Source organism: Ips typographus, linkage group LG15, assembly GCF_016097725.1.
Source record: "Ips typographus isolate SLU linkage group LG15, UJ_Ityp_2.0, whole genome shotgun sequence".
NCBI lineage: Eukaryota > Metazoa > Arthropoda > Insecta > Coleoptera > Curculionidae > Ips > Ips typographus.
Genome location: NC_138436.1, coordinates 3,608,815 through 3,622,487, shown reverse-complemented (window position 1 = coordinate 3,622,487; position 13,673 = coordinate 3,608,815). Strand labels below are relative to the sequence as shown.

Here is a 13,673-nt window from a genome sequence, read left to right as displayed (position 1 = left end):
TGTCAAATGATATAACAAAAAATGAACATGGAAACTCTAATGGTACTACACGATCATTCTTTGATGATATCCTGAAAAACCTACAAGTAATCCACAAGGTGACCGAGAAAAGAGTTATAGAACAAAGCGACGTCTCTGAAATAAGAAAAGCCTCGTTTGACCTTCACCTGATTGTAACTACTTTGGCATTCACTGTAGGTAAACTGGAAGCAGAAGTAACTCTAGGTCTTCAAAACAGAACATCGACAAATAACTTCCAAATAACAAACGCCCCCAGAGCTAGTACCCAGAATATCTCAGAATACGACGAGTTTCCAAAATTACCTGTACAAGAAACAAGGAAGAAGACATACAGCTCAGTCGTAACTACTAAAGATAATACGGTTGAAAAAGATAAAGTGTGGATTACACCACCCACAGGAAAAAAAATCGAAACTATGATAAAGCCTAAAAATCCTAAACACACAATTGACATTTTAAAAACGGTGAAACCTCTATTAAACAATCACGGAACAAAGGAAACATTCAAAAACGTTAGACATTTACAGAATGGAGGAGTGGTCGTTCAGTGTGAGTCTGATGAACAGCAACAGAGACTGCAGACGGTATTGTCGAAACAACAGGAAGTGGAGTACAAAGCGCTTTATAGTACCAATCCAATGTTTATGTTGACAGGTATAGAGAAAGGATATGAACCAAAAGAACTAATTTACGAACTAATTGAAGATAATCCCCAAATAAAGGATACTTTCGGCTCAGAAGTTGAGAAAAAGATTACTTTTGTAGCTAAAAAACCGTGCAGAAATCAATACAAAGACAACTGGATTTTACAAGCTGAACCTGCAATATTTAAATGGATAATCAAAAATGAAAACCTAACTTTTGATCTCACCAGGGCATACGTTCAAGAACACACCAACTTAGCAATATGCTTTAAATGTTGTAATTTTGGCCATGTTTCTAAATACTGCAAAAGCGATTTTTGTTGTCACAAATGCGGGGGAAAACATGAACCAAGTCAGTGCCCACCTGAAACAAAGTTAGATTGTCCAAATTGTAAAAAACTTAGGCTACCTGAACGAATGCATTCAGCCAGAGACAAAAAATGTCCTGCATTCATAAGAAAACTCGAAAAACAACGGGAACACACAAACTTCGGGGCAACAGCACAACAGGATTTTTTATGAAAGGAGCAACGGGGCAACCTGCTAAGAAGAACAAGCTGAGCGAACACCGAAACTATGGGAATCATAGTAGAATCAGCATCATTCATCAAAATGTTCAATCAATCGGAAACTCTGTGGACGCAGTTAATCATCTACTCGAGGAATACACTGCTTGCAAATGCCTTTGCCTTACTGAACATTGGAAGAAAATGGAACACCTTAGCAACATTAATATAAACGGTTTTAAATTAGCGTCAAGTTTCTGCAGGGACCAAGGATATGGCGGCGTAGCAATCAATATATTTGTATCCAGACATTAAATATCAAGTGCGTAATAAGATTAATAAACTTTCGGTAAGTGGAGTTTTTGAGTGTGCTTGTATAGAATGTAATTTAGAGAACACAGCATGTATTATAGCAACCATATACAGGCCTCCAAAAGGTGACCTAACAGTATTTTTTAAAAAACTGGAAACCATGCTTGAAGAAATATTTAAATATAATCATGTGACTATTTTTATTGCAGGATATTTTAACATAGAGCTTCTGGAAAGTAACAGTACTCGAACACAGATTTTGTCCGTTATGTCATCTTTTGGAATCTACCCCACAATTTTAGAAAACACTAGAATTACGTCTTCTTGCAAAAGCTGCATTGACAATATATTCACTAATATTCCGGAATCAAAAATAAATAGCTGTGTCTTGAACACTACTATATCAGATCACACGGCTCAAAAAATAACATTTTATCTAGAAAGAGACTGTTCTAAACGTTGTTATTATAAAAGATTTTTTAGCAAGGAAAACAATGAACAGTTTTATGAATTAATCGGCCAGCAGCAATGGTTGGATGTGTTCGACGCTCCTAGGTTTGATGTAGACCAACAATGGTCACTTTTCAGCAAAACATTTCTTGCAGTTTTTCACCATTGTTTTCCAAAAAAGTTATACAATCCCGATTACAATAGAAATTTCTTGTATAAATGTAATAATCAGGTTCAAGAGGCCAAAAATCAGTTGGATGTTCTGTTAATGTTAAAACGCCAAAACGAAAGAGACTATAAAGAAAGATATTCCCTGGCTAAAAAAGAATATGAAAAATTGTTAATAAAAGTTAGGTCAGATCACTACAGCAAGAAAATAAATAATTTAGAAAACAAAAACAAGTGCATGTGGACGATCTTTAAAGAAATATCAAATAAGCCAAACATTAACGACACCAAAATACCGGGGTTTACTGAAGAGACTGCGGACATACAACGAGTACTTGCTGGCCATTATTCCAGAGCTCTGCAAAGGAACTAGCCAAGCTCAATGGGATACGAAAATAAAAAGAAACGTGGAATCGATGCAGGTGAGACCAATAAGTGTTGATGAAATTCTTGAGTGCACTAAAAAAATTAAGCCAAAGAGCAGTTCAGGTGATGATGAAATTCCAAGTAGGCTTGTATGTCAAACAATGCCAGCAATGGCTGAAATTATTTGCTATATTATAAATAACTCAAGTTAGCAGTAATTAAGCCTATATATAAAAATAAAGGAGATTCTACGTATTTTCAAAACTACCGCCCTATAAGCCTGCTTCCAGCGTTTTCCAAGCTCTTTGAAATTGTTATGTGTAAACAGCTGACAGAATTCATGAATGAATGTAGTCTTTTAGCAAAAAGTCAACACGGATATATACAAAAAAGGTCAACTCAGACCGCCATATTTGCCTTCACACAGACAATACTCGAATACTTGTATGACGGGGACGTAACACTTGGACTGTTTCTTGATCTATCAAAGGCGTTTGACAGTTTGACAGACCTTTTACTAAAAAAGCTGGAGATATACGGAGTCAGAGGCAGTGCACTTGATTGGTTTGCATCATATCTGGGAGATAGAACACAAAGAATCACTAAAAACGGTTTGATTTTTAAGTCTAAAGTATCTGATAATAAATATGGTGTACCGCAAGGTAGTATATTGGGACCAGTTCTATTTATAGTTTATGTGAACGATTTACATATGGAACTAGACAGCTATCGTGATTACAGCATAACACAATATGCAGATGACACTAACCTCCTAGTAAGAGGAAAAAATTTAGACCAGCTATGTGATCGCACTGAAACCCTTCTTTTCGTAACAGATTTATGGTTCAGTAAAAACAACCTATACCTAAATCGCGAAAAAACGAGTGCTGTTTTGTTTAGATCAAAACTAAATAAAATTGTAGTACCCCAATCTCTCAATATTAATGGAAATCAGATAGAACTTAATAGTGCTACAAAGTTTCTAGGTGTCAACATTGACGAATTCTTAGATTGGAGTGAAAATATTGAGAGATTGGGTGTCAAACTGAACAAAGCTTGTTACTGTATACGTAATGTAAAAAAGTACCTAGAACCGCACGCCCTCAGAACATTATACTTTGCAAACTTCGAAAATGTAATGAGATATGGTATAATCTTCTGGGCATCAAACAGTCCAGCACAGAGTATTTTCGTAATTCAAAAACGAATTATAAGAGTGATTTGTAACATGTCTCATTTGCAAACCTGCAGGGGAGTGTTTAGAGCAAATAAAATACTAACTACTTTTGCGTTATATATGTTATATCATGGTCACCCACCAGAGACGGACACTGACCCATAAGATTGCCAAGTCAGCTAAACGGAAATCGTGTTCCAATTACAAAACCATAGCTATAGCAAAATTGTGCAATCAAGCTGTGTCAGCATAGGCTAATATTATAAATTAGAGGTGTAGTGTAAAAATCGCGTCTATTAATATTAAACTTTTGCATAAGTAGTTAATAGTACCATTATTTTATTATTCCAATATAATTAAGTGATTTCTTGAAATAAATAATTTTTTTTAAAAAGTGCTTCATAAGAAGAAGAACCCAACAAATTGGCGCAGTCGCAGTAGGATTCGTAAACGTTGCTAGAACACGAGTATTCTAACTAGTAACGGCGGATTCCAATCCCTTAACGAAGAAAAGAACCTCAGACTCAGAAGTCAGAAGCAATCCGATCATCACTCGTGAAAACTACGTCCGGAAAGTCCAGTAGCAGCAGCGAGAACACGACGGAATGTTAATTTTTATGTAAGTAAAGAATCATCTCGATTTACTTTACAATTTTACATTTTTGTGTGAAACTGTTCGATTTTCCAAATATCGCATTTCCTTACACCAAACTATTAATACCCTATCCTATCTTTGGTTTAAGCTATAAGAAAGTAAACTTAAACTAAAAACAATTTTAATACTAGTTATAAAAAAAAAAAAAATTATCTTAACATATCAAAATGCCAGATACAACAGCAACAGTTGTAGAAGTAGAACCTTACAAACTATCAGAAATTTTTTCAATTATTCCTGAATTTGATGGTGATCAAATCTTTCTAGGAAATTTTATTGATGCTTGTGATTGTGCTTTTAATATGGCTACAACACAACAGAAAGTTTTTCTTTTAATTCACATAAAAAATAAAATGAGAGGTAGAGCCGCTCAATTAATAAGTTCTAGAAATCCAGGAACTTATGCAGAACTTAAACATTTACTAAACTTACATTTTGGAGACTCAAGAGATCTCTCATCGCTAATTCAAGATTTACAAAGATTAAAACAATTGCCAAACGAATCACCCCTTACATTTTATAATCGACTTCAAGTATTAAATTCAAAATTACTTGCTAATATTCAAAAATCAGGCTTATCTAGACAACAAAAAGATGCTCAAACTAGTTTAATAGAAACTATGGCATTGAACGCTTTATTAACCGGTTTAGATTTTCGCTTAGGACAATTAATTCGTGCTAGTAATCCACAAACTTTATTAGAAGCTCAAAGCAGAATTCGAAGAGAACTTCAATTGTCTTATTTTGAACAACAAAAATCAAGTAGATTAACTCAAAATCCTAAACCACAAACCAAACCCAATTCGATTCCCAGATGTAACAATTGTGGCCGATCTGGTCATATTTCAAGTCAATGTAGACAAACATCAAATCAAAGACCTCCACAATTTAACCAATTTAACCATAATTTTCAAAGACCAGTTTTTGATCAAAGAACAAACTCTTCTCCTATGCAGCGACCTATTATTAATAATAATAATAATAACGCACACTCAAATCGACCAACTAATTTTACCCCTAATGAAAGTAATTTTCAACCTAGATCAAATTCGTATCAACGTCCTTTTAATTCTAATGGAGCACAAAGAACTTTACATGTCCAATATGAAGATTTTCCTAATCAATCATTTAATGAACAAATTGAAACTGAAACGTTTCATCAACTCCCAAATAATGAATTGTACCAAATAAATGAGAATCTTGTTGACACATCATATTCCCATGAAACTGAAAGCAGTCAGGATTTTCAGATTGTTACGTCAAGCAACCATCCCCCAGAAAATTCTACAATCTCAAACCCAGTTTCACAAATCCAATCTCAACTTCAAACATTGAATTTCGACGACATGAACCCGAACATGAACTTCCCGGAACAACAGTTTCTTTAAGTCCACTACTAACAGTGAACTCAAAAAATCTTTATTATATTTACGACGCTTCGCAAACATTTAAATTACTTATTGATACCGGAGCAGGAATCTCAATATTTAAAGCAAACACAGTAAAAAATTATTCTCGTAGAAATCCCGAACATATAACAGTTCAAGGAATAACAGATCAAAAAATTTTAATTACTGAATCTGTTTGTATACCTTTTGTAGCTGGAAGTGATCATAAAGTTTATATCTACGATTTGGATATTGATTTTGATGGTATAATAGGTTTAGATTTTCTAGATCACTATAATTGTATTGTCGATCTAAAATCAAAACAACTTATTACAAATTTTAAAACTATTCCTTTACATAAAGTAACTAATGATTCAAGTAACAATTCAATTTCAAACTCTCCTTATCAAAGTCAAGAGAACAATTTTTGCAATAAAAAATGTAATAATAAAATTTCTATCGAAGGCCGAATCGAAAAAATATGCAAATTAAAATGCAATCTAGCTAATACAAGTGCAATTCTCTATGCCCAAGAAAAAGATAAGGTCCGATTACCTAACGCTTTAGTTAAAGTCAATGAACAAGGTGAATTTCTTACATCTGTTATAAATGCTAACGTAATTAATAAAACTGTCGAGTTTTCAGACATAATTATAGAACCATTTGTCCCGGAATGTAAGAACAACGAACTTGCTTATTCTTTGAATCCCGATAATTATACTGACCAACCACAAGACAGACACGCGCTAATAAAAAAGCAACTTAGAACAGATCATCTTAATGACGAGGAAAAATGTGCAATTACTGAACTTTGTCTTGAATTTTCCGATATATTCTATTTAGATGGCGACATCTTATCTTTCACTAGTGAGATAAAACACTCAATCGAAACTAATGGTGCCAGACCTGTATTTTCAAAATCTTATAGATACCCGCAAATTCATAAAGAGGAAGTAAAATCTCAAATTAATAAAATGCTTGATCAAGGTATTATTCGTCATTCTACATCTCCATGGTCTTCCCCTGTATGGGTTGTCCCAAAGAAGCTAGACGCTTCTGGAAAACAAAAGTGGCGAGTTGTAATAGACTACCGCAAACTTAACGAACTGACAGTTGACGACAAATACCCATTGCCAAATATTTCTGATTTACTAGACCAATTAGGTAAGTGTGAATATTTCACAACACTCGACCTTGCCTCTGGTTTTCACCAGATTGAAATAGATCCTAAAGACATTTCAAAAACAGCTTTTTCAGTTGAAAATGGTCTTTACGAATTTGTTCGTATGCCATTCAGACTCAAGAATGCACCGTCCACTTTCCAACGCGTCATGGACAACATTCTTTTAGGCATTCAAAATGAACGATGTCTAGTTTACATGGATGACATTATTGTCTATTCACCAACTATTCACGAACACATTACCAGATTAACGGAAGTCTTTAAACGTCTACGTAACGCAAACTTAAAAATTCAACCAGACAAATGTGAATTTTTAAGGAAAGAAGTAGCTTATCTTGGACACCTTATTACTCAACATGGTGTAAAACCCAATCCAGACAAAATTAAATGCATTGAAAAATTCCCAGTCCCTACTTCACCTAAAGAAATAAAATCATTCTTAGGTCTTTCCGGTTACTACCGACGATTCATCCCTAATTTCGCAAAGATTTCTAAACCATTAACTAAATTACTTCAAAAAGATGTTACTTTCCATTTTGATGAAGAATGTGTAAACTCTTTTAACACATTGAGAAAAGCTTTAACTTCAAATCCCATTTTGATTTATCCCAATTTTGACGAAACATTTTTGCTTACAACAGACGCAAGCTCCTTTGCGATAGGTGCCGTTTTATCCCAAGGTCCTGTTGGAAAAGATTTACCAATTGCTTACGCCTCAAGAACTCTATGTAGTGCTGAAACAAAATATTCCACAATTGAAAGAGAACTCCTCGCAATTGTATGGGCAGTAAAACATTTTCGTCCATATCTTTTTGGTCGTAAATTCATTCTCATTACCGATCATCGTCCTTTAACATGGCTCTTTTCCATTAAAGACCCCGGAAGTCGCTTAGCACGTTGGCGTCTAAAGTTAGAGGAATATGATTATAAAATCGAATACAAACCCGGAAGAATCAATAACAACGCTGATGCATTATCAAGAATAAGAGTTAATCATTTTCAAGAATGTGTGAAATTTCACTCAAAAGTTCGAAATTTTGCTTTAAACGAAGAAGCTGGACCATCTATTAATAATGAAGATCCACCTTTTGAAGACAACAGTTTTATGAATGTCGAAGAAATAACTAACGAATACAATACATTTACGCATTTATATAAAACCACATCTATGAATGACTACTCAAAAATAGAAATATCTAATTTACAACTTTTAGATAAATCTCACAAAAACATCGTTACATTCTTTTGGCGAAATAAACTCGAAGAACTGCATGAGAAAATCATTGACGATATACTAGAAAAAGATTTCGACTTTCAATCTAAAACGATTAATATTGTTTCTAGTAAAAGTGTCAAAGATCGTAAATATTTCATAATACCACTACCTTACGATAATGACTCCGTAGTTCCAATTCTCTTTTTAACTTTATATAAAGATCGTGAAAAATTTGAACCTAATAAAACATATTGTATAGAAAATAATTTACAGTTACCTATAACTGAAATTCTATGTTTTATTTTGGCCGACAAAGATGTTCATTTGAAAATATGCCAAAATATTGTCAGAACCCCAGACGATGACCAAATTCCAATCATTTTGGAGCAATACCATAGTGGAAAAAACAACTTACATCGAGGTATAAATGAAACTATTAAGCGAATTAAAGAAAAATATAATTGGCCAGGTTTAACCAAGGATGTCGAAAAGTTAATTAAAAGTTGCGAAATTTGTCAAAAAGTGAAAATTTGTAGGAAAAATCTTAGTACACCTTTAGTCGTCACAGAGACACCAAAAACACCTTTTGAACGAATTAACATCGATCTGTTTGAATATCCTACTCGCAATTACGCACTGACCATTCGTGATGAATTAACAAAATTCACTCAAGCTTATCCTCTATCTGATAAGAAAGCTTCAAATGTTGCGAATACTTTATTAGTATTTTTCCAACACTATGGAACTCCTTTAAGAATACATTGTGATCGTGGCAGAGAATTTGATAACGTCCTCTTAAGAGACCTTTGCCGTCTTTTTGAAATAAAATTAACTTTTTCAAGCGTTAGTCATCCTCAATCTAACGGTTCGTTAGAAAGATTTCATGCTACATTAAATGAAATGATAAATATCCACAAAACAGAACATCCCGATGAACATGCTTTTAATATTCTTCCATATGCTGTAATTTCTTATAACAACACAAAAAATAAAACTCATGGTTTCAGTCCTTACGAATTATTATTCGGACATACGTCTATTAGACCTCCTGAAACACTTTACAATCAAAAAGAACTAATCTCAAAATACATTCGAGACCTAAATAATCGTATGGAACACTATTACAAAATAGCAAGATCAAGATCAATCGCGCAAAAAGAAAAAGCTAAGGTGAGATTCGATAATTTAATAACCAGAAATGTCCCTGAATATAAAGTAGGTGATAAAGTGTATGTAAAAGAATCTCAAATTAAAGACAAGTCCCATAATAAATTTAATGGTCCGTTCGAAATTATTGAAGTTTATGAAACATCAGCTAAAGTTAGAAATTTAGATACTAATTCACTTTCAAAAATAAACTTTGACAGAATGAAACCATTCTATGATTAGTTTTTCTTTCCAGATTCCTCGGAATTACATCGCAAGTCATCGCTCAATTCAACATATCACCAATTAATAATACGATAGGAATATTTTACCATGAAGCAGGTACAGTCAAAATATCAAATGACAAATGGACGCTTCTTGTATACAAAGACCTTCACGAGATTCGAAATACTATACGTGACAATAATAAGATACTCGATAAATTAATAACATTGTTTGACGATCCTTCACCTCGTATGACATCATTTAAAGTTGAAATTCAAACTCATGTTAGTCTTATCAGACAAACTGCAACATCAGTAGAACAAAAATATAAAGAAATTCTAGCTGATACAAACAATTACGCTTTTCGTAGTAAACGAGGTTTAGTCAATGGCATAGGTAGTATTTTTAAATCTATTACCGGAAACTTGGATTACGCTGATGGCGAATATTTTAATGAATGCATTAATAAAGTTACACGCGACGAACGTGAAATAGAACAATTACTTAAGAACCAAATATCGGTTACAAGTTCCGTTCTAAGAAACTTTAATTCTACTATTCAGCAATTTCAGATAGACGAGAAAAATTTCAACGAAAACATTGTAACAATTCAGAATGCACTAAACAGAATTTCCGATGATGTAGCTTTTTATGAGGCACAAGTAAAAGTATTGAATTTTTGCCAATCATTAATGGAAAGCTATGTATTTTTAGAAAACTATCTTGATGATATTTTAAATGCCATCACTTTTGCTCGTTTAAGAATCTTGCACAGCTCAATAATCACTCCTATCGATTTAATCACTTCTCTCCAGGAAATTTCAAGAACTTTAACTAGAAATAATTTTCCCTTACCAACTTATACTTCAAGTGTTGCTAAGTATCTTGATGTAATTGAGTTAGAAGCCTATCAATCCGAAAATCAAGTTGTATTCGTTCTTCTTATACCCTTAGTAGAACCTGAAACCTATACACTTTATAAAACATTTCCCATCCCAATTTTGGATAATCGTACAGGTTTCTTTCACATTCTTCCAACAACGCAAAGATATATCGCGAGAGATGATGATTCTTTATTGTACGTATCACTTCAAAATTTAGAAAGCTGTAAAAACCTTCAGACAAGACTGAAAATTTGCTCAAACATACTCCAGTATCCAATTGACAGCGATGCTATATGTGAAGCACAACTGTTACGACAACAGAAAATTCTTCCAAGGACATGCCAAACATCAATTCTAGCCGCTACAGACTACAACGTTCAAGAAATTGACTACAACTTATGGTTAGTAACAATCTCCGAACCACTACCTGTCACTGTAAGATGCGGAAACCGAAATCCAGAGTCGCAGATACTGAAGACGAATTCAATCATCAAACTCCAACCTAATTGCAATGCCTTCATTGGAAGTACCAGAATCCATTCGAAATATCTCGTTCAAAACTTCAAAAACATTACATATCAAAGCCATCCTGTTAAGATCCCCTACGAATGCTGTAACCATTTACCAGAACGATACAATGTCCCTGATTTGAAGCCTTTAAAATTAAGCAAAATCAATTACGACGATTTAAGCGTGGCTCAACACAGATTAAACCAATACTCGGAAGAATTGGACAAAATCATTCAAGAACCTTTTGTCACTAAACATTATCATTGGTTTACCACCGCTTCAATTGTAATTATTGTATTAATTCTTGTTGTACTCATCTTATGCAAATGCAGGAAAAAGAAGTACCCTAAACTTTGCCTAACCGGAAACAGTGGACCACCGCCATCTCCAAGATCTGAACGCAGCGAGTTAAAACAAACCCAATGGAAGAAGCTATTACCAAGAAGAAGGACTAGTATCCACCCAGAACCATCTTTTGATGAATCCTTGGAACTTCAAGCTAATCCATAAAAGTTGTTGCATGGCTACAACTTTTTCCTAAAAAGGGGAGCTGTTATATCATGGTCACCCACCAGAGACGGACACTGACCCATAAGATTGCCAAGTCAGCTAAACGGAAATCGTGTTCCAATTACAAAACCATAGCTATAGCAAAATTGTGCAATCAAGCTGTGTCAGCATAGGCTAATATTATAAATTAGAGGTGTAGTGTAAAAATCGCGTCTATTAATATTAAACTTTTGCATAAGTAGTTAATAGTACCATTATTTTATTATTCCAATATAATTAAGTGATTTCTTGAAATAAATAATTTTTTTTAAAAAGTGCTTCATAAGAAGAAGAACCCAACATATATATTTGAGGTAATTTTGTTAACTTATAGGAACAAACATAATAATACAGTATGTAGTAACAAGACGCCAAATTTTCATTAGGAGGTACAGTACTCGCTCAAATGACGCTCTTTATCCTCTACATAGACTAACATTATATGAGAAGGGTTCGTTTTACATGGGAATAAAATTGTTTAATAAACTGGAAAACAGAATAAGGAGCGTACAACCGGAGAAAGCATTTAGAAGAGAATTAAGAAAGATATTAATTAATATAGAGCCTTATAGCATAGAAGAATTTCTAAACCGGTAAATGTAATTGTGTTTATTGTATAAGGTCTGTATCAGACCGTAAATGTTATTTGAACTTTGTTTCTTCCTAGACGCCACTTCATTTTATGTAGTATTAAGTACAATAATTATGTAACTTGAAATAAAGATAAATAAAAAAAAAAAAAAAAAAAAATTGGCGATTTCGTTATCATACGGTATGAACAACAATATTTTCCGGGTATAATAACAAAATTTGTTACCGACGGATTGTATGTAAGTGCAATGCAAAGCTGTGGCAAATATTGGAAGTGGCCGGAGAAAAAAGATGAACTTTTTTACGAATTCAACGACGTTATCGAACAGAAAATTAGTCCACCTACACAGATTTCACGGAGACAAATTTTTTATTTCCCTGAAATGGACAAATTTCTTATTTAGATTAAATGCTTAGGTACCATTAGAATTAATATTTATTTTTGAATATGTAGCATAGGTACATTTAAGAAACGTTTTTGTTTATATTTTTTCACGTTTGATTTAAAAAAAATAAAGTTTTTAATGACAAGAAATATTGTATTTGCATACATTTGGTGTCAAAAAAAAAAATTTTTTTTGTGTGTAGAAACTAAATTTGATTTGTTCTGGTCCCGGCGGTTGAAAGTAAGCATCTTTTTAAACTTTTTGTCACAATCTCGCTCTCTTGGGCGCGGAGAAAGTGCTTCTATTTGGATTGTTCGGTGTCATAATCTCACCCGTCGCATGCGGGTGAAATTGTGACAACTTTTTTCAAAAAAATATATATCTCACAAATAATATAAATTAAGTTTAACTAGTGATTTCATTAGGTAAAGGATGTACATTTAACATGTATTTTTTTTAACTTGATCATAAATAGCAAAATCGATAAAAATTGTTAAAATATGTACAAAGTGTCACAAAGCCACCCGGTTTTACGGTACCAAGAATATAAAAATTAATACATAATAACACAATTTATATTATTATAATATATTTGTCATAGGAGCATCTTCAATAACTTTGTATTGCCATGGAACTTCTCCAGCATCAGACATAAAATATTCAGCAAGTCTGTCTCTTAAGTCATAGAGCACTTGTCGACTCCTATTTGCCCCTAATCTCCCGACTGAATGTAGTGGATGGTTATCTCTTCTCCATTATCCATGCCAGGACTATCAACAAATCCTGGACAGTAAATATTTTCTTCATCATGTTCCAATTCTCTTAGGCAGAAATTGTGGAGAACTGTTACTGCTTTAACTATATTATCTATATTTTCCACTTTTGCAACAATAGTTGTTTTTAGGATTCTCAACCTTGCCACTAAAATTCCAAAATTGTTTTCTATTGTTTGGCGAGCACGTGATAACCTGTAGTTAAAAACTCTTTGGGTATTTGATAATCCCCTACCAGGATATGGTCTCATAATGTAGGGTTTTAAAGGGAAGGCTTCGTCCGCCACTAAAAAAGGGCATTTTTGTGCATGACCTTGGCAAAATATTGTCTTGAGGTAGATTTAAATTGGTTTCTTCCAGCCTCTGCCCAAAAACACTTTGTCTGAAAATACCACCATCACTCTGGGACCCATATGCTCCAATGTCCACTAGTGTAAATCGATATTTTGAGTCACGAGCAGCTAACAAAACAACACTAAAGTTCTTCTTATAATTAAAAAATTGGGATCCGCTTTTTGCAGGT

The 13,673-nt window shown here is 33.5% G+C and overlaps 1 protein-coding gene and 1 long non-coding RNA gene across 3 annotated transcripts in view; both read left to right on the top strand.

Annotated features, from left to right (window-relative positions):
* The window catches only part of LOC145738483 (uncharacterized), a 144,082-nt gene that overhangs the window by 83,441 nt on the left and 46,968 nt on the right, over nt 1–13,673 (top strand). The gene's annotated exons all lie outside the window — the stretch shown is intronic.
* LOC145738253 (uncharacterized) lies at nt 3,765–11,607 on the top strand. Of its 2 annotated transcripts, XM_081993091.1 has the most exons (3): nt 3,765–4,263; nt 9,489–10,742; nt 11,184–11,607. In XM_081993091.1, the coding sequence occupies exons 1-3, from the start codon at nt 4,250–4,252 to the stop codon at nt 11,359–11,361; spliced, it is 1,446 nt and encodes a 481-aa protein (XP_081849217.1). In that variant the 5' UTR covers nt 3,765–4,249; the 3' UTR covers nt 11,362–11,607. The 2 variants fall into 2 exon arrangements, with proteins under 2 accessions (XP_081849217.1, XP_081849216.1); XM_081993090.1 differs by having other exon boundaries at nt 9,489–11,607.